The sequence below is a fragment of the Mustela putorius genome, unplaced genomic scaffold, assembly GCF_011764305.1.
Source record: "Mustela putorius furo isolate JIRA1106 unplaced genomic scaffold, ASM1176430v1.1 tig00003845_pilon_pilon_pilon, whole genome shotgun sequence".
Lineage (NCBI taxonomy): Eukaryota > Metazoa > Chordata > Mammalia > Carnivora > Mustelidae > Mustela > Mustela putorius.
The window spans coordinates 10,013,538-10,034,787 of NW_025421998.1; the positions used below are offsets into that span (position 1 = coordinate 10,013,538).

The 21,250-nt window shown below is 50.8% G+C and overlaps 1 protein-coding gene across 2 annotated transcripts in view; it reads left to right on the plus strand.

Moving 5' to 3' along the window:
- The window catches only part of DDC (dopa decarboxylase), a 78,035-nt gene that overhangs the window by 33,866 nt on the left and 22,919 nt on the right, over nucleotides 1-21,250 (plus strand). For both annotated transcript variants that reach the window (XM_004739387.3, XM_004739388.3), the window contains 3 exons: nucleotides 8,797-8,863; nucleotides 13,485-13,579; nucleotides 17,932-17,999. In XM_004739387.3, coding sequence (XP_004739444.1) covers nucleotides 8,797-8,863; nucleotides 13,485-13,579; nucleotides 17,932-17,999 — 230 coding nt within the window. The remainder of the gene's footprint in view (nucleotides 1-8,796; nucleotides 8,864-13,484; nucleotides 13,580-17,931; nucleotides 18,000-21,250) is intronic.

The following is a 21,250-nucleotide window of genomic DNA, read 5'->3' on the forward strand; positions in this document are numbered from 1 at the left end:
TTCATTTCCCTGTGCTGCAGGACAGCCATATTTATTGGTACGTTTGTTTCTTGCCTCCTTCTTCCCACCAGACTGCAAGCTATGTGAAGGGAGCGTCTGTGTAATCAGCTCGTTATCCCAGCTCCTGGAACCTGCCCAACACTTAGCAGATGCTCAATAAATAAAGATTTGGAAGGAAGACCATTCTAGTTAGAAAGAAAGGCTACCTTTAAAATTCCCATGTACAATTTCAGGAGGGTTGAAAGGGTTCTGTTTAAACGAGATAAATATTTTTAAACCCGTACTGTCTATCTTCTAAGACTCATTAGACTACCCTGCCTAGGGAAAAAGAAATATATTAAAACCCGCTCTTGCAGATTTGAAGAATGAAAGCAATGGGATAGATCATATGAAATGATGGAAGGATTTCATTTCATAAAAACTTCAAAATTCATGGGACACCTGGGTGGCTGTGTTGGTTATGTGCCTGCCTTCGGCTCAGGTTGTGATCTCAGGGTCTTGGGGTCGAGTCCCACATCTGTCTCCTTGCTCAGCATGGAGTCTGCTACTCCCTCTGCCTACTGCTCCCCTGCTTGTGCTCTCCCCCTCTCTGTGTGTCAAATAAATAAATAAAATCTCTTAAAACCCCCCACAAAACTCATAAACAAAATAAAAAAGGAAAATGCTGGCAGGAAACAGAATATATAATATAAAGTAAATCTCAAAAAAAGGCTCACATCTCAATAAGCAAAAAGGCGACATCCCAGTGGGAAAACAGACAAAATACAAAAACAGTTAGTTCCCCATTCCATCCCAAGAAAGCGAGAACACAAAATCAATTTCCATCTTCTAATAACCAAAGCTGTGAGGATCAGCTCTTGAGAGAGGCAAGGGATCATCTCAGCTATGGGTGTCGACATGCCCACGGGCTTCTTTTGTGTCTGGCGGGGTTTATTTCACATACTTTGAGGTTTTAGTAGTCAGTGGTGCAGGGATACATTGTTTCCTTTCCTATCTACAGGTCTCTTCTCATACTCATACTTCTCATACTTCTCATACTCGTGTCTCTTGGGGGCAGCCAGTCATTTTTGCTGGGTGGCTGTTGTTTTTTCATTTGTTTATAAATCCAACATGACATTTTTCTTGATTTTTCTTCATTTACCTAAGGGAAATTTTGATACATTTCAATGAGCATTTGCAATCTTACTATTTGTTTTCCATCTCGCAGGCCTCTCATATGATGGTTTTTCTAGGGTTTCTTGTCTTAGACTACCAAATGTTTTATATTATTGTTTTATATGTTTATATGTTTTATATTATTCTGTTTTCTTCATTGTAGCTTACTAGCTTTATCTTATTATTATGCCTCCCCTCACCATTTGTGCGGTTATTGTCATACATTTTAATTCTACATATATTTAAATCCTGTGAGACGTCATTATTCTATACAACTTATATTTACTTTCATAAATCTCATATTTCTTTTTCCATTGATCTTTCTTTCCTGCATTTTCTTATTTTCATCTGGGATCATTTCTTTTTCTGTCTGAAAAACTATCGTGAGCAGTTCACACTTTGGTAAGTTGTCTCTGTTTTTGTTTTTCTGAAAATGTCTTTACTTTGCCTTTGCTTTCAAATGGTATTTTTGCTGGGTCTAGAGTTTCAGGGTGGGTGGGTTTTTTCTTTGGGCAGAGGAAATACATAAGCCCATGGAACATGGGTTGTCAGCGTCACAGTGGCTTTTAGGCACATAGTGTGGCAATGTAGCTTTTTCCCTCTGGCTGCTTGTACCATTTGCTTTTTGTCTTTTTGTCTAGACAGTTTTACTTGGAGGCAAATCGACTGTTTCTTTGTGCTGATTCTCACTGGGTTTCACAGAAATTCCATCACAGAACTTCCAGAATCTATGATTTGTCATCTCTTTGGGGAAATCCTCAGTTTGGGGACGTTCCTTTTTTTAAAGATATATTTATTTATTTGAAAGAGGCCATGTGTGTGCACACATGCAAGCAAGGGGAGGGGCAGCGGGAGAGAGAATCTCAAGCAGACTCCCACTAAGTGTGGCGCCTGATGACGGCCTCCATGTCGTGACTCTGAGATCGTGACCTGAGCCGAAATCAAGAGTCAGACACGTAACTGACTGAGCCCCCCAGGTGCCCCACTTTGGTGAATGGAGGGATGTAGGAGGTGGAGGTCATGAGGAGGAGGTCACAATGGGACCAGCACGAGGAAGATGGCTTTTTCCTGAGGGTAATTTATGGTCAGGAAGGGAGTTTTAAATGGAAGAGGGACACAATCTGGTTTGCATTTTCCAACACCCTGCTGGCAACCAAGGGGCACGGGTGGGGCTGTGAAGCCTGGCGCACAGAGCTCAGTGGTTAAGCATGACTCTGGGGGTCTGTCCACTATAACACAGGCCAAAAACTGAGTGACAGTCTTCTTCGTGCACCAGTTCAACGTTACCCTATGAAAATAACAGGGCACACTTGAGTGCCATCACTGGGGCGGGGGCAGAGTGGTTTGTGGATGTCCTTCTCACCGCTTTCTTATTGATCCTTCAACCGTGACCAGTGGTCATTAGCAATTAACCACCAACATTGGCAGGGATCGTGACTTACCGTAGAACATTCCTTACCTGAAAAATGGAGCTCCATTGAAATCAGGCTTGGCCCACAGGAGCGTCTTTGGGAGGTAAAAGCTATTCGTTGCATGTGGCAGAAAATCACGATTAATGTTAATAATCACTGGCAGATGGTGAGTGTGGCTGACGGGAGCACGAGAGGCAAGACAAGAAGCAGGAAGTGAAACAGCCTGGCGATTGGTGGAGGAGGATGATGGCAATGGGTATGGAAAGAAGGGACTGAGTTAAGAGGCATTCACGATGGAACTGATGGCCAACAAAACAGGAAGTGAGGGCGGAGCTCAGGAGCAATTCCTGAACTCTGATGGTCCCCCGTTACCCGCCCCCCTACCCTGAGCTCGGAGATCCAGAAAGCCCAGAAACAGGAGCAGCAAGGCATGGGAGAGAGACAGTGCTGAGCTCATTCTTGCAGGAGATGAAGGTTTGCACGTCTCAATAGGGATGCCCCAGGACAGCTGAGTTCACCTGAGAGGGGAGGTCTGATCCAGACACAGGTGTGGGTCCCATCTGAGTTTGGGTGGTCCTGATATCACTAGGAAGGCACAGGCAGCCCCCCACGGACTGGTTGGGAGTCTGGGGAAGAGACCCCAGGAGAGAACACCAACAGATGAAGTGTGTGGGGAGAGAGGAAGCGGAGGGGTGGTATAGGAGCCACACAAAGCTGGGGCTGATGAAGTTCCAGAACCTAAGTCAGGTTCGGTGGGGTGAGGTTTGGAGCTGACGACTAAAGAAAGAATTCTTAAGACATCTTTGGTGCAAAATGGTGGTTTATTAAAGCACGGGGACAGGACCCGTGGGCAGATGGAGATGCTGCTGCCCCGGGTTGTGAGGAGTGGCTGGTTATATACACAGGAGTTGGGTAGGTGAGGACAAAGGGTTGTTCAGAAGGGCTATTGGGATAAAGAAGACTGTCAGGATATGGAAGGCCTGGTTACTATCAAGCCAAGGCCACTTTCCCTCTAATGAGGCACTAACATAAAGACAATTGGGAGTCTCCTGGTGGAATGTTACATTCCTGCTATCAAACGTCCTTGTTAGTGAGATTTAGGTCTTAAAAGAAATTTAACTTTATTTACTTTTCCTTCTACCTCCATCTCCTTCGGTTTTTTTATGGAGGGGAGGGTGACGTTAGGGCTTGAGGAACTGAGTTATGTATCTTTGGAAATTGGGCTATTGATAAGGCAACTTCTTTGTTGTAAATCTCAAGGACATTTGTAAACCAAGAGAGACTCCTGCCTTGCAGGACTGTGATCTCTGCAAGATAACCATTTGCTCTTCTTTTAGGGCAGTCAGGGGTGCCTGTGAAATGTCACACATATTACCAAGGGGAGTGGGTGGAGAGGGGGTGCAAGGTGCCAGCCCCTGCTCTGTTCTCAGCCAGCCTCCTGCTCCCTCATCAGGGCCATGCAGCCAGTAGGGACACGTCCTGAAGGCTGGATGCCTTGTGTGTTTTGCTAAGGGGAGGCAATTTGGGACTTCCTTAAGATTTTCTGGAGTGGCCAGGGGTGGTTGGAATTCGGATTCCACTGGGCTCCCGTTGCAATGAGGAAGCTGGGCATGGATTCATCTGTAGGTGGGATAGGGGAGGAGAGGGCAGTCATGCTGGCTGTGAAGAAATGAGCCCAAAGTGTGTCCACGGGCTCAGTAAAGATGCACAGGTGCAAGTGCTGCAGAGAAGACCCCCTCGCCATCAGGGGGAACAAACCACAGTTTGGTCTGGGAAGACTGGGCACCCAATGGACATGCCGCTATTGGAATGTTGCCCTAGAGGCCAAGATTGCAACAAATGTTTGAGGGCACGTGCAGCGTTCTGACAGAAGCCCACAGGCATGGGCCAGTCCCATGTGTCAGAGCCCAGGGAAGGCTGAGAGTTCATGCACATGTGTGCATTGGCCCTTGAACCTGTGAGGACGTGGTCTCTTTCCTCATGGGATGGTTCCTGGTGGGAAGACATGGGTTTCCCGGTCTTTGCACTATTCGGTGAGCACTGTGCACACACATGGGGCAGAGGGTGTGATTAGCACTCTGCAGGATCCGTGAAGGCTTTGGCTAAGGGATAATGCGTAAGCTGTGTCCCAGAGGATACACAGGCAGCGCTCATGGGCTCAGAGACTTTCTGGTTGAAGAACAGAGTACGACAGAGGTACAGAGACAGGAGAGGTCACAGGAGGTTCAAGGACATGCAATGGTTTTTTTTACCTTACATGGGTCCCTCAGCCAGAGTCCTCTGAATCCAGAGAGAGAAGCCAGGCCATACCTAGGAGGGCAGCAGCTTGAACTTGGACATACTTTCTACCTGCTCAGTTGAAACTATGTATCTAGTGGTTATAGTTCTGCATAACACCTACATGCCTAATTCCGAGATGTGAACCCATAGCCTCCATTATCCTCATAAAGGAGTTGCAGGCATCTCAAAACTCCAGACCCTCTGCAGAAAGTAAAGGACCCCTTTGCCACAAGTTGGAACCAGGAAACATGAATCTCGGCCCCTCCCCTGACTTGTATGGGGTTGTAACAGTCCCCCTCTCTTCCCTGCGGTGGCTTGCCGGCCCGAGAGCCGACCTAATAAGCTCAGGCCACAGACAGAGGGCAGTGCCTGAGAGGTGCTCATCAGAGCTGTGGCAAGGAAGGCAGGAGGGGCAGCTCTGCCTCCAGAAGGGGAGGAAGGGGACGTGAGTCTGGACAGCAGATGCGCCGCAGGCTCTCAGGGACAGGTCACTGGCACCTTCCCCCGCTCCCTCTCCCTGCACAAATGTGATTAGGGCCCTGCAGCGCCGCCCAAATCAGGTTAGTGTCGGTGAGCGGAGCCGGGGTGATCAGACCCTGCAGCGAGCAGGTGCTGGACTTGAAAGCGGCTTGTGAGAATTAGAACAAGCTGGTTGCAGCCATCTAGAATGCAGCTTACAGGGCCCGCTGCCCCACCAGCCGGGCACGTCCTTGCTGCCAGTCCGGTCCCACTGCCTGCCCACGCACTGGGTCAACCAGCAGGGCCGCCAGCCCGGCCCAGGGCCCTGGGTTCTTTCTTCAACTGGCAAGACAAGAGTTCATTACACTGGGGTTCACATGATGGTCTGCCCCCTACCCCCGCCTCTCGTGTCTCCTTGACCCATCTGCAGGGTCTCACCCAGGTCAGCTGCAAAGTCTGGATCATAAACGTATCTCCAAGGGCTGTTGGGGCGGCTGAACAGAGTCTGCGAAGCCCCAGGCTAGGCACGGCCGGTGCTCAGAACACATCTCCACTGAGCTGTGCCCAGGATGACACAGGCAGGACTTTTGTTTTTACAGAAATGCTCCATGTTCGGTAGGCAAACATTGAGAGTGTATTTTTATGTTATGAGATCCACAAAGCTCATCCTAAGAGACAAGCCTTTTAATATTTGGCAAACATCATTGTAGACACTCTCCCGTGCACACATAATTTTAACAAGGGATATTTAATATACGTGTCGTCTTTAAAACATAAGTTATTGCCTTTATTTCTATGAGAACTGGAGGAAAATCAGAGGGATTTGAACAAATTGCTGAATAAAAGGTCATTCCCAAGAAGTTCTTAAAATGGACATAATAAATTAAAAGCCAATATTAAGATGGTTGAGTTATTCTGTAGGTTTTTTTATTTATATCCTTTTTATGCTATTCTTCTAATGAAATAGGCAAAGCATCAGGAAGAAATTGCAAATACCAGAGAGAAATCGCATACTCTCTTGGAGTCCTACTGAGTCATCTTGTCGGAGTGAAGCAACGTGGAGGTTGCTGAGGCTGACGATGGGGAGGCGTGCACAGCGGTGGGGGCCGGGGCGGAGAGCGTCGGGGACGCCGAGGTCTGGAGCATCTGGACCCGGTGGGACCTTGCAGGCTGGGCATTTGTGCTGTACATGGGAAAATGGGAGCCCAGCTAGCTGCTGGCGTGACAGGCTGCAGCCCAGGGGTTTAAGCGCTGTGTGACGGCAGTGTGCGTGTATTCATTTCTGTTTCCTGAATCTCTGTTTTCTGTATGGGTGACATCTTGGTGGCCTCACTGACCCTGGAGGGACCACTCCTCCCAGGACCAGACGATTCCTAGAGATGATAAAGGACCGTCTTTCCCCAAACCAGCCAATCCAGTGTCCACACCCCAAACCTCCTCCACCATGGGGCTCCTACACTCCAAGCAAATGGCTCCTGCCTTCCTCACCCCAGAGCCAGGGGCACTAGGGACAGTCCCCGTGCATCCCAAAGCCCATTGCAATTACTCCAACCAGCGAACCTTCATCCTGCTCGCCCTGCCTCACCTGCTGCTTCCCCTGGAAGCCCCAAGAAAGCCTCTGGGCCTGGCTGCCCCCTCTCCCTCCACCTCCTGACTCATCCTGATGCTTCCTCATGTGGCCCCCGTGTGGCACAGCAGGTCCCCTCCTCTCCCAGGGGCCATAAAACAAGCTGTCTTTGTAATGGCAGCAAGTACCCAATCTGGTGACTTTGGTGTACCTGAATAACCGGAAAAAAAAAAAACACACACACACACACACACACAACTAACTAAATAAATAAAAATGTAAAAAAATTAAAAATGGTAAAAATAATGGCAAAATATAGTAAAAAAAATAGTAATCGAATAACCGGAAAAAAAAAAAAACCACACACACACACACAACTAACTAAATAAATAAAAATGTAAAAAAATTAAAAATGGTAAAAATAATGGCAAAATATAGTAAAAAAATAGTAATCGAATAAAATGTCAACAAAATAGTAAAAGATAATAAAAATAGTAAACAATAAAATAGAAAAAACTAAAAAGTAAAAAAAAAAATAGTAAAAAAAACCCTAAAAAAGTAATTTCAAGCACTCTGCTTCTGTTCCCTGGGGACCCAACTTCCCTGGTCACACCCCATTGCTGCAGGGGTTCCTGCCAGAGTCTGGATCCTGGCCAGGATGACTCCCTGACACTGGGCAGGGGACAGCTCTGGTCCCTAGGCAGCTGCTTTCCGGCCCGGGTGACCGTGTGAGCAGAGAGCCAGGCTTGTCAGCTCCCTCCACAGGGCAGGCACGATGTCGCCCTGGCGAGAGCTCTGACTTTGTCTGAGAGGCACCCTGGGGTCTCAGGGAAAACGCAGGTGGTCCTCCCTCCAGGCTCTCGAGTTTACTAGACGGCATGGGTCCCTGACCTCTTCCTCTTCATCTTTATTCTCAGGGCTCTGAGCGCTGCTGGGGTCCTCGTGGAGGAGGAAAGTTCTTGTCACGCTCTTGTCACGTTGAGGGAGAAATGTCATCACCCAAGGGCAGTGGCGTCATAACTCAGTTGGGCTCCTCAGTTTATAAACATAACACGCTTTCGGGTCACCTGGAGAGAGTCTGAATTCAGCAAATGGGTCTCAGCACCCATTCCAAGTGGGGCCAAGTGCACATTCCTAGCGACACGACGTGCAGCTTGGTTTCAGCAGCTTCGTGGGTCCAGGGAGGGGGCAGCCTCGTGTGTGGGTGCCTGTGTTATCACTGTGCTTCGAGCACCAGCGGGCCTGGTTGTATGACCAAGTGTGCTCAACGCTGTCTGGAAACGTGCCTTTTAAACACTGTTTCCCGTGTCCCTAGGACTTTCTCATGAGTCTACTTGGAGCAGATCTCCATCTCCGGAGGACTGAAGTTCCCTTGGGAGCTGTGCTGAGGGCAGGGAAGGGCAGTAGATGAGAGCTGGGGAGCAGGACTCCTGGTCAAAGTCCTGGGGGCTCGGAGCTGCCCCCAAGGCTTTCCAGGAGTGACATGTCCTGGCGGGGGGCGGGGGATTCTGCTGTGAACTATGGATGCACACACAAAGGAGAGCTCCACACCTCCTTTGCACAGAAGCAAGGATATGGTGTGACTGTAGTTAGCATATATGCATCTGTCAGTAAATCCCAGCTGGGAGACGCCATCCAGGGGTCAAGGGCATCCTCCCTGCCCCGTCGGCACATGGGGAGTCAGTCTTGCGCATGGGCTATTTCCAACCTCACAGCCTGGTGCCCTGTGGGCAGATGGTTCTCCCGACCTGTCGTAAAGCTGCCATGCAGAGACGGCCAGGTTCAGGTCTCCGGCCAGTGGACGCTGATCAAGCACCAGCTCCAAGGCTCTGGGCCCGTCCGGGGGCAGCTGTAATGCTTGCTTACGTTACAACAGTGACCAAAACATGGTGGCCTAACAGGGGTCTGCTTTTTACTCCCTAGCTGGTGGCTACGTTGGGGACCACGTCCTGCTGCTCATTTGACAATCTCCTAGAAGTGGGTCCTATCTGTAAGTATCTGATCGGATGTTCTTCTGGAAAATGTTCTTGATATATGAAGAAGTGGACCTTCTTCCTTGGGCTCTCCTTCTTCACACTACTAACAACAGGATTCAGGGTCATATTATAATATCATAATAGACTTAGATAGGATAAAGCATATTGTAATGGGATGTTCATATAATAGTAACTTCACATTCCACTGTTTTGCTAGATGCGTCCTCTATTTGCAATGGCATAAGTCTCATTAGCTTGAAATCCACAAACCCAGAAATGCGGCCTAATTGCACCACCGCTGAGCTTGCCCGAGCCAACACGCTATTGGTAAGAAGCAGCTCTTGCGTGCCGTGCAGCGTGGCCACAGTCCTCCAGGGCTCTGTCGTCCCCCCTACCCGCCCCGAGAGAACAAAGTCAGCTTGGGGAAGCCCCATGGGGCTTGTGTTTCTGTAGGACTTGATGGTTACCCATCTTTGAATGGAGCCCAGTGTGTCTTTGTCAGCCTTTCTGGAATGACTGAATGCAGTTAAGCAAATTACCCTACGTGATTAAGCAGATCCAAACCCAAACCTTGGATTTCTCTGGAGAAGGACCAGCTTGCTGGACCTTTTGGGACCACACTCCCCTCCCTCCCTCACGGCACACGGATAGGGTAGCCTTCTGGGGGGATGCAAAGTCAGAGAATCCCCAAGGGGAACGTGAGTAAGGACTGTGCTTCTGAAGTTGCCACCTCAGCCCACAGCTCTGACACCCACTGGGTCCGGGAAGGGTTTCTATGACAGAGACCTTCTCTTGGGCAGGGACATGGCTTCATGACCCCCTGCCCCTGTCCTTGGGGCATAGGGCACCCACTGCCCCAGGACCACAGGGCTGGTCATCAGGGTGCTCTGGGGTCCCATGGAGGTTGTTCAGGCCCCAGACTGCACCCCTGTGGCTTGTGCTAGACAGCACACCACCCATGGGCAGCGGCGCCCCCCAACCCCGTGTGCGTCACCCCCATTTCTCCTAATGGGGATCCACCTGTGCCCATGCTCGGGCAGCAGGGTGGGGCTAAGCTTGGTCACAGCACACCCCGTAGGGGTCCAGCCCGGCCCCTTCAAGCTGCGGGCCCTCCTGTTCTAAGCTTCGTGTCCCTACCTTAAGGCAAAATAGTTGGATTTCAGTCCTTTCCTCGCAGGGTTCTTAAGAAGGTGAGTTCAGGCACAGAAATCGTGGAGTCCCAGGGTGGAGGCAGGCGTGCCAGGGACCTGCCGTGCCCAGGGGCTGTGGGCGTGGATGTGCCTATTCACACCGGTTTCCCTGCAGCACCTGTGGCCGGCGACTGATGGCGGTGAGAGAAGCTGGCTGAGGGCAGTGATACAGAGCCCGAGGCTGGAATGAGGGACACAGCAGGCAGCTCAGGCCGGCGGTTTGCCCACCGCAAACACTGGTGTGCCCAGCCAAGCCGCTGGGCGCCCCTTTGACTCCGATGTCAGGCTGGGAACTGGAAGTCCTTGACGGGGACTGGCTGATGTCACGTCCCGGGCTCTCAGATTTACAGGGCGGAGCTCATTGGCAGGGCAGAGCCCAGGTTGTCCAGCCAGCGGATGGGCCTGGGGAGGCAGTCGGTGTTCACAGAGCTCCAGGGAGTGGGTGATCCAGCCCAGGCTGTCCCGCGTCCTGGAGCTCCCTCTGCTCCCCAGATCCCGGAGCCGTGGGAATAGTGAGCTCCGTGATGGTCACCAAATACACAACATTCACACAGGGCTACTCGGGAATTCCGAGAGGACTCTGTTCTCCGTTATGGTTGGAATAAACTGTTAAAACGATACGGTCAGTTTTTCATCCACCATGATTTGACAAAGACGGTATATGCCAGAATACCGTTTTCTCCAGACTGCTGCTTCAGGAAAGACACTTTTTTTCTTGGATATTTTTAAAATGACTTGCCAGAGAGAGACTTGGTCTCACTTGGTCCACTTGGCTGAATCAGTGGAGGCTTCCAGCCGGTTTTCTTGGGGAGAGGATGAAATGCAGAAAGCAGGTAGCTGAAGGCAACAGGAGGGAGGCGCGACAGTGGGGAGTGGAGGACGGGGTCCCGGGGATTGCAGAAGGGGAGCAGGGTGCACAGGGCAGCCAAAGCCCCACCCAGGGGCACTGGGGTGGTGGGGGGTTGTCCCTCACGACGCAGGAAGAATAGAGGGACCCCAGTCCCTCAAAGACTGCCCTTACTTCCAACACCTTCCCAAACCACCCTCAGGTTCAATAATCTGCCAGAAAGACTTACAGAGCTCCTTGAAATCACCTAGGTGTGGTGTATTGTAGGAAGCAGAGTCATGGGGCAGAATGCAGGAAGGCACCAAACTCTCATCTTCTCCCTTGAGGTTGTGCATAGCTAGGTCCCCTCCCAATTATGGTGACAACACACAGAGAGTGGGAGCCTCCCGTCCCCTGCTACAGAAGCTCACCAAGCCTGTAGCCCAGAGTTCAACTGGAGTTGTCACATGTTCCTCACCTGGCTGACCCGTAGTCTCCAGCTCCTCAGGGGAGGTGCAGCTAATACCTTCCATCCCTACCTCCTGCAGAAGTCCAAGCGAATATGGCCCAAAACTACCATCATATATCCTGTTAATGTACCTTCTGGGGGCCAAAGATCCAGACAGAAAAGGATTCCTATGAGGCAGAGCACTCCAAGGGCTTGAGGTCACCTCCCTGGAGCCAAGGGCAAAGGTCAGAGCTCTTCTGGAGTGAAGTTATGAACCCACAGCTCACCTTCCCCTGGTGCATCTCATTCCCTTCCCTCCTGAGCAGCCCCATCCCTGTCTTTCCTTCCCGTTGCCCCTCTCCGGGTTTCCCACACGTTCCGGGGTGGGTTGTGGTTTTTGCTCTTAGCAAGCATTCCTCTCACAAGGATGATGGCTGAGGGAGGAAAAGAGAGCCCCGTCTGCTGCTTCTGGAACCCGTTTCCCTTCCTCCTGCCTTCATGGCCCATGTCCTTCCTGACTCGTCTGCCTGTTCAGGCCCCAGGGTCCTGCACTGCCTCACCCCTGCCCTCGACAGTTCTAAAGCGGACAGAGACATCAGAGTGTCAAACTCCACGCATGTGCCTTGAACAGAAAAGGAAGTGCCCTGACCGGCGGTCCGAGGGCGGCCCCATGGCCCCATGGAGAGCACAGCCTGGATCTGCTGCTGCTGCCTGTCCTTGGAGAGCCCCTGAGGTTTCTGTGATGCACAGAACCCTCGGCCCTGAGCAGGAGAGCCCTCCAGCAGGAGGAACACGGGCTGTGGCCAGTGTGGGTGAGCTGCCGTCTCTAAGCAGAAATCCCACATCGTCAGGAGGCTCCGTGCTCTGCCTGGCCCTTGGCCGCCTCCGCCCTGAGATGCCCACACACACCCTACACGCCTCTGCCCACAAAACAGGCTTCGGGGTGCTCACACATCAACCACATTGTGACCTTCCGAGGCCATATCGAGTGTGCAGGAAAGGCATCTGGTCTGGATCTCTCCCATCAGAAGCTCAAAGAGAATCCAAGCTTCAAAATGCCTCTTAGAGCTTTCATCAGCAGGGCTCAGAACGACTCTCCACTCCTCACAGCATCGTGCAGGGTTAGAGAGCGTCACCCATGGAATGGTGAACCTTGCATCCGTCCGCCGTCACACATGCACATTCTGAGGGCTGAGTGAACCCTCCAGGCGCTTCCCTGGCCCTGTTCGGGCAGGACAGGACACCTGCTCCCCATCAGAAGGCCCCCAACATTCCACAGTTATGGATTTCATGATGGGCTTTAAGTGCCCAGCACACAGAAGGGACCCAGCACAGCGCTCGTGTGTATGTGTCACCAGCCTCGGGGCTGGCGTCATGATAGGAGGCTACAGGTGTCATCTGGTCTCTCCCCGAGGTCCCAGGTGCTATGTTTGTGTCCGCTTGCCTGCGAGGGAGAATGAGCTTGAAGGGGCATACGGCCGTACAGCTGCAGGATGGCTGGAGGCAGGGGTCGAACCCAGAGAGTCTCAGTCGAGGGAGCTCATTTAATCAGACCCTCTTGCCTGCGAGGAAGACATGGTCCCTTCCTGCTAGAGGATTCTGGCAAGGCTGGAAAACACAAATCATGTTCACGAAGGAGCCTGGGATGATTGCAGGTAGCAGAGAACCAAGAAATATGCTTCGTGTTGAGATGGATACAGTGTGCGGGGTGCGGATAGAGGTCGCTGGGGCTGTGCACCCCGCCATTCCCCAAGAAGCTTGTGGGATGGGTTAGCCAGGAAGATTGGGAGGAAATTCCAGGTGGGTGAGATGGGAGAAGGCCGAGAAAGGGGTGTAACTGGAGTGAGTTTGTGTGAGGGGCCCCGAGGGATCGCCCACCCTGGCCCCTTCCCACATGAGCATCGACCTTCACGTCAAGCAGGGAAGCTGATCCCAGTTTCCTCATCTTTACGCCATCCCTGAGCACCTGCTCTCTGCTAGCGCCATCTGGGGACCTCTGTCCTCAGCTTCCTTGTCTTAGACCCCGGGGAGCCTATTAGGGCCCAGAACCGGGCCAGCAAATGCATTGATGGACTGTATACAGTAAGAGCCCTGGCTGGGCTGGGGTGGTCCTCAGGCCCCCATGGGCAGGGCATCCCCTGGGGAGCTCACCAGTCACCTCTGGCTTTCAGGTAATGAGGAGAACATGTGGCTGCACATCGATGCTGCCTACGCGGGCAGCTCCTTCATCTGCCCTGAGTTCCGGCATCTTCTGAATGGAGTAGAGGTGGGTGTGCTCTTTATCTTTAATAAGATCATTTAAAAATTATTTTTAAGATGTATTTATTTATTTATTGTAGTGGGGAAGGGCAGAGGCAGAGGGAGAGAGAATTCACAAGCAGACTCTGTGCTGAATGTGGGGCTGGATCTCACTGCCCTGGGATCACGATCCAAGCCAAAAACCAAGATTCAGCCGCATAACCCCCTGAGTCACCCAGGCACCCCTCTCTTTACTAGGGTCCCTCTTTGAAAGTGTCACGTTATCAGTGACTTCTCCTTACAAGGTTGTGACACACCATTCGTTTTAGCAACTTACTTCCAATCACATTCTGTGATTATCAGAAATCAGATTTCCTTATAAGGGGGGTTGAGAATCTGCCGAGTCATACGACTGACCTTCTGGAAATTATACCTGACATTGGGCACTCTTTCTCCCTCTGCACAAATTCTGGGCAGGCATCTCACAGTAGGATACATTTTAGCTTCTGCAACTGTGGGGAAATATTTAGGAAGAAAATAAAATCTTAATGCCTTTCAGCTCAAGAGGTCAGGGATAAAAGCAACCTGCAATTTTCTTCGATCTCGTTCAGGATGACAGTGTGGTCTGACCAGGCCCCTGAGCATGGTTTATTAGTTTAACAGATATTGAATGAGCAGCCAGAGATGCATTTAAACGCCCTACACCGCTTTCAGAATTTGGAAACCGTGGCCTGTAATGCCCACGGAGACACCTGCTGCTTTTGAGAAATAGTCATCGAAACTATTGACCCAATACTCTGCTTCTCCATGGGCCTGCCAGGGTAGATGCAGAGAGATGACATTATGGGGGGGCCCTGACATGCCAGTTCAGGCTCAAGCAGGATGTTCCTCCAGCCAGGAACTCCACTGCAGACACAATAAAGGGTCCAGAGAGACAGATTTGCAGGGAGACCAAGGCAAGAAGACAGTGAGAGGAGCCTCGGTTCTGGCTTTATGCTCATAGGCAAGGGTTTCATGAGACCCCGGCCACACCCCATGCAGGGACTAAGGGCGTGATCCTTGGCATGAAGCGACTGTTTGGACGCCAGCTTTACCCGGGGACTAGCCGTGTCCCTGTGGGTAGGTTAGTGGCGTCTGTACATTTTGGAAAGTGGATTTAGTAATGATCTTTCCTTGGAGGGGTTGCCGTAAGTACCCAGAGTTAATCATGCTTAAAGTGCTTAAAAACAACGTCAGGCCCACGGTGAGTCCCCCTGCCTGAGTTGGATCCTTTTATTATCTTTCACCACGGCTGCCGAGCCTGTCCCTGAGAACCTCTCTTCGCTCTCCTGTCTTGCTGCCAATTAATTTTCTAATTGCTCATTTGGATCCTCATCATGTCTCAACACCAGACAAGTGAGTGTAGTGTACAGAGCACGAATATTCGCATCTCGGGAAAGAACACCCGCCCTCCCCAGTTGCTGATGAATGAAACAGCATTCTGTCCGTGTCCCTGGATGTCTGAATCCTCCCTCACTCACTGATTACTTATGGATCCCCAAACATGCTCCAGACCTCAGCTCAAGGCTGGGGAGAGGCTGCTAAGTGCGGCTTCCAAAGGCACCAGTCGGCAGGAGGCAGTGGGCTGTGGTGGCGTGTGAGAAGTTCAGCTGAGCTTCTCACTCATCTCTCACTCACTCACTCACTGACACCCTGCGCCCTGCAGCTCATTGCCGGGAGCTGGGTTTGTGGGTGTTATGAAAAGTTAATCTCTATACCATCTGAATAAGTCCTATTACAGAAGTGATGCTCCTGACTGGGAAGGTTTGTCCCAGCACCTCAGGGATGGAGGGCAAAACCTTCAGCAGGGATCTGTGAGCCTGCCCCCACTATCTGGTCTGTCCAAGCATCAGGTTAAGGATTGTTCAATCTTTTCCCACCACTGCTCTCCTCCTTCCTGTGATCCCAGGACCTGGGATCAGCTTTCACGAGGGGTGGGGTGGCGAACCGTCATGCCCACCGCAGCACCGGGCACTGGAGCACGATGGTATCAGCCCCAGACGGGATTTTCATGCCCGGCGCTGAGTCATTTCCGTGTCTCCCGCATTGTTCCTTGTGGGGCGAGGGCCTCGCTGCTCAGTGGGGAAGATAAGGCGGCTGCAATTTCCTGCCGTGTCCCTAGCCCGAAGATAAGAACTCCTCTCTCTGCCAGCAGGATGAGCACACAGCGCTTGGGTAATGAAGGAGGATTAAACAGACCAGCCCCCCCGCCCCGTCCCAGGGAGCTAATAAAATTCTCGGCAAACAAAGCTCTTCTTTCACATTTTGTCTCTGTTTATCGACAAATGAAACGCATTGTCATTTCCCGTCTCCTTCTCAAAGTCGCTTTTATTGAAACATGGAAGGAAATGAATCTGCTCCCCGAGAACGGGTTGACGCGCGAGGTGGCGGTCAGCCGAGCAGATGTCTCCCTGGTGGCGGGGGCTCCCATCCTGGGCTGCACCCGTGGGCCTCCAGCTGGCCTCCGCCCCAGCTCAGCATCCCAAGGATAAAGCTGGGCATGCATTTTGAAGAATGCGAGATAGCACGATTTAGGATAGCGCCGTGAAAATGCCGCAGTGCCCTCCTCAGATGGTCTCTGTTGTTGAAATCTGATTTTCTGCTTGGAAATAGGGCAGCCCCGAAAATCAATGAGCCAATGCCTGTTGTTGGCAGTTGCTACACATTGTCTTCCAGGAATTATCTTCCATTACTGATAGGCGTGCAATGAACTTGGATATTATCTTTAAAAATAAAGAAGGAAATATTTAGGTATGTGGGAAGATATGTTGATGACAGCATTAGCATTAGTAAAAGAACCAGCCAATTAAATAAAAATTGGGGAGATCCCAGTTTTAGGTATGACATTTTCACCCTCCCTTGGCTTAGGATGAAACGTGTGTTCTGAGAACTTTGCCAGTTCGTGAGTTTCGAGGAAGGGGCAGGCAGAAAGTATTTTGTAGGCCAGATCAATTTCCTACATGGTACCTATGGACTCAAATTAGGATTATTCCAAAGAGTCTAGTAGTTTGAAAGGTAGATACATGTTATATGACTCAGACTCTGCAAACTTGAGAGTGTACGACCTGAAATATGGATGACCTCTCATTTCACGAGGCAAGGTAGAACTGGGAATTTTCCCAATTAAAAATGAGTAGGGACTCATGTGGCTTCAGAGCACCCCCAGCCCCATGAGCTGTGTCACTATTGCTGCTGGGAACGGGTATCTCCTCATGGGGGGAACAGCAGCCCTCCTTGTTTTCTCTTGGGGTCGCCCTTGGGTTGGGTGTTGGGGCTCTGCCTGTTTTGAATTATCCAAGGTCCTCAAAATACAACCTCTTGCTTCAAACGTGATAGCCCTATACCAAGTCAGGATTAACACAGAAATAAAAGGGAGTGATAACGGGAAGGTTCGAGATTAGCGCATTCCAGTCCCTTATTTATAAATTCTCATAGACTCATCCCACTGAGGGCCCTTAGCCAGACAGTGGGGACACTAAGGCCAGAATCTGGGACTCAGCCTGTGCTCTTTTCATCATAAAAGGAATGAAATTCTTCAGTTTCCTCTTCAGATGAACTTTCTGGACGTCTCCTGGGTGCCTGGCGTTGCATCCCAAGGACGGCCAGTGGCCCAGATGGCCTTCGTGCTCAACATCTGTGGGGTGACCCTCTGTAGGCTCCTCCAGCCCAACTCAGCAGGTCCCACTCCTCCCCAAAGCAGCGAGCCTGGTTACCGCTACCCCATGCTCGTTTTCACATTGCATCCTGACGACTGCTCTCTGGCAGATGATCCCCCCTTCACCACGAGTTGCTGGGAGTCAGGAGCCATCACTGTGGTCCCTGGGACCACCACCCGACTGGCTTACCACCTACAAATCTTAATAACCACACATCAGCAACAGTCCTGGCACAGCCTTCGAACCAGAGTATGTATTCCTTGTCAGGACCTGGGCCGAGGGGTTTGTGGCTGTGATGATACCACGATTTCTCCATAAAGCAGCCATTCCCATTCTGGCCCACACGGAGTAAGCTGTTGAGCTGAGATCAAACCCTCCTTGCTTTGTGCTTCAGCCCAGAATCAGTTCTGTTTTCAGCTCCGTGCATTCATGAGCTGTGATGTGTTTTTCCTCTTAAAAATGAGTACGGAGCGGTGCAGAGAGGCCAGGTGACCACCCAGGCCAGTTCTGGAGCCCAGACCTTCCCAGCTGCCCTTGCGTCCGCAAGCCCCATGGCCTCAGTGACTTCCCCTCCGCATGGCCTTACACTCGTGAAACAAAATGGTCGATCACTGGGTGTGAGTCTTGTTTTGTAACTAGACATTCATAACCAAAACGTCTTCTTGTCATTACTATTCCTTGGCAGTTGGCAGATTCGTTTAACTTCAATCCTCACAAATGGCTGTTGGTGAATTTCGACTGCTCTGCAATGTGGTGAGTCTCCCCGTTGGCTAGATGCCCATGACCTTGTGCCCCCTGCGCTTGACAAGAGCGGCTTTCTGGGGGCGGAGCCCGGGAGCGGGGATGACATCACTGGAGGAAGGCGTACCTCCCTTGCGCCTGCTTGCCTCCCTTCGGATCCATGGCCGTGATTCTTGCTAAATCTTGCTCTGCTGGGAAGCTGTTGACCAGATCACAGGATTGCAACACGGCAGCCATGTAACAAAGGCCCCTCAAGGAAGCTCGGTAGCTGGTTCTAGCTAGCGTTAACAAAAAGAACGCAAGGAAATCGCAGGGCATATTTCTAAGTCGGTGGCTTCTGTGTTTTCATTCTTAGATGCTGAACGACTCTAAGCCTCGGGGCTTAATAGCCTTTGCCCAGGCAGATTAAGAGTATTCCTGTTTCCCATGAAGTTCCTGAAAATTGTTAGTAGCAGATCTGTAACCATGCTGGTTGTATATAGAGCAAGAAAAAGAATTCAGAAACTTCAGTGGATGATATTTCCATCGTGTAGATGATGTTCAAAGAAACAGAGGTCACTGGGAGTGGTGTGGGGAGAGTGGAAGCGGGTTCGGCTACGTTCATTACGGGAGGAAGAAGGTTCATCAACCTTTAGATTGCAGACGGGGTGCTTTGCACGAATTTTGTGCAAAATCATTCACGTGTAATTGAGTGAATGGTTTTCACTTTGGCGGGATGAAGAAAGCAGTTCTCACCCACCCCACCCAAGGTCTGTTCTTCCTGTTTACTGAGAGATCCGGGCTTTTTTTGACTATTTCACCCAAAGATAAAATCACCTTTTCAGTGCTTTACTAAAAAAAAAAGTTCAAATCCATTCCTTTTTTTTTTTTTTTTGGTCAGCCTTTGACCCAAACTTTGATATGTGCTTTTAAAGCCCGTGTGGGTATGAGCATTGCAGACGTAGCTCAGTATAAAACACGAGTAAGGATCTCTACAAGCTATACAGTCTGTGCACGTCCGTGTTCCTTTGTACTCTCAGGGCTGCGTTTGTCTATTTTATTGAATGCGGAACAATTGAAGAATAGCATGTGCAGTGTGTCAGAAGCCCCTTTTTTTGAGCTTTAATTGGGACTGAAATGTAATTCTGATCTGATGGTATATTTGGTCAGATTGTGGGTCCTGGACACATTGCTGGCACAGAGCCAGAAGGGGCCGTGCTGCCTCTGTTTTGGGGAGGGGTGGTGGCCTCAGCGTGAGCAGACCGGGGAGCCCACGGTGTCCTTAGCGGCCAGCAAGGTGTCAGACCAAGAAAGTCACACAAACAGCCTGGAGGGTTGTCGGGGGTGAAGCGATGGGGCCCAGGAGGGCTGCTGGGTGGTGTTGGCCAGAGGGGCTTGTGGTTCACCCACACATTTCACTCCTTACCTGGGCAAAATAATCATTTCAGGTGTAGATGTTTAAGGGAGGTCTGGGGGGCTCAGTCGGTTAAGCGTCTTGACTCTTGATCTCAGCACAGGCCTTGATCTCAGGGTCAAGCATTTGGGGACATGATCTGTGATCAGACGTTAATCTGTGATAAGGATAAATACAAAAATGTGGCCTCCCGTCCTTGGGTCCAAAAAGCTAGTATATCAATTAAGAACGAGAGAGGACGGTTGTGTCCATGGCGTGGGGGAGAAGGGTCTGAGCCCGTCACGGGGTGGTGTGACCAAAGCTGCTGTGAGGTGACCTGTGGGAGAGACCCGCAGGGAGTGCAGGGGTGAGGCCATGTCACCAGGAGAAGGACAGAGGCGAGGCTTATTGTCTGCCAAATAAAATTACACGTTAAATGTCAGGGTGAACTCTGGTATTCGCAATTTTGCCCTAGAGAAGGGCAGTCAGTAGGTGGTCCATGGAGAAGACGGGAATCAGTGCTTGAGAAACTCTCTGCCTCCCCCCTGCGGATCTGAGAGCCTGAAGGCATGCCTCACGGTTCGAATTGTGAGAGAGGATGTGCTTTCTGGGTCCTGAGCAGCTGGGGTCCTGGACAGAACAGTTGTCGAGGATTTCAAGGTAATTTCACGCATGTGGGGAAATCTGTCCTCTCCGGAGACCCCAGGGTTCATCCCACAATTTCATAAACACGGGACAGGATCTGATGTTGAAGGATTTGCATTTCAGCATAAAGACGGCTGCTGTCCGTTATGTCAGCCACCGCGCTAGGAACTCTGTGACACAGAGACTTATTTCCTCATGACTCTGGAGGCTGGACGCCAGAGACCAAGGGGCAGCCAGTGCTGGTTTCTGCGGATGCCTCTTTGTGGTGTGCCGATGGCAGTGTCCCTTCTGGGTCCTCTTGTAAGGACACTGGTGACACACCAGTCACGTTGGATTAGGACCTGGGCATGTGACCTCATTTTGACTCATTTTGGCTCTTTAAAGACCCCGTGTTCACATGCGGCCACATTCAAGGAGTTAGGGCTCCAACCTCTGAATTTTGGGGAGGGGGACACAGCTCAGTGCATAGTGGTGCTCGCGAGAAATTATGAGATAAAACCGTAAGGCTGACATTCAGGGATTTCAAACCCTACATAGGAACCTTAATTATGCCAGGTACGTCCTGGTCGGCTTATCTGATTCTTATCAAACTTGGGTTTTATTCTGATCTCACTATACCCAAGCACCCCTTGTGTGTGTGTGTGTGTGTGTGTGTGTGTGTGTGCTGTTGTTGTTGTTGTTGCTGTTGTTTATTGTGTGTTTTTTGTTTTTTTGGTTTCTGTTATTGTTGCTGTGTTTTGTTGTGGTTTTGTTTCCTACAGAGAAGTTGCTTTCTCCTTTCGGCAGGGATGATAATTAGAATCGCCTTGCTTGCAGATGGCTCTTCCCACAGCCGTCCCCACCACGGGGGCTGCACAGTGGAGATGCTGGCAGAACAGTGTCCGAGTTGGGGGTCAGCCCCATCCAAATCAAGAGCAACGAGGAGGAGGAAAGGTCGTGACTTCATTGGAAAGCATTTGGTGTTGAGCACCCTGGAGCTGGGACCAGAGCAGTGTTGTCTCTGTGTCCTAGGGGTCTCAGCCTTGGGACAGAGTTTCCAGTAAATGACGTGGAGCCAAAGTAAAACAAGAAACTACACAAAATCAAGTACAGGCCATTGTAGATTGAGGTCCACTGGGGGAAGGGTTTGGGAAGAGAGAGGGCAGAGGTTCAGGTAAGAAGTTTGGGGGGCCTAGGAGCTGGAAGGTAGGGGGAAATATATGAGGGAGATGCCTCCATGGTCCCATTCATTCATCACCAGGTTATT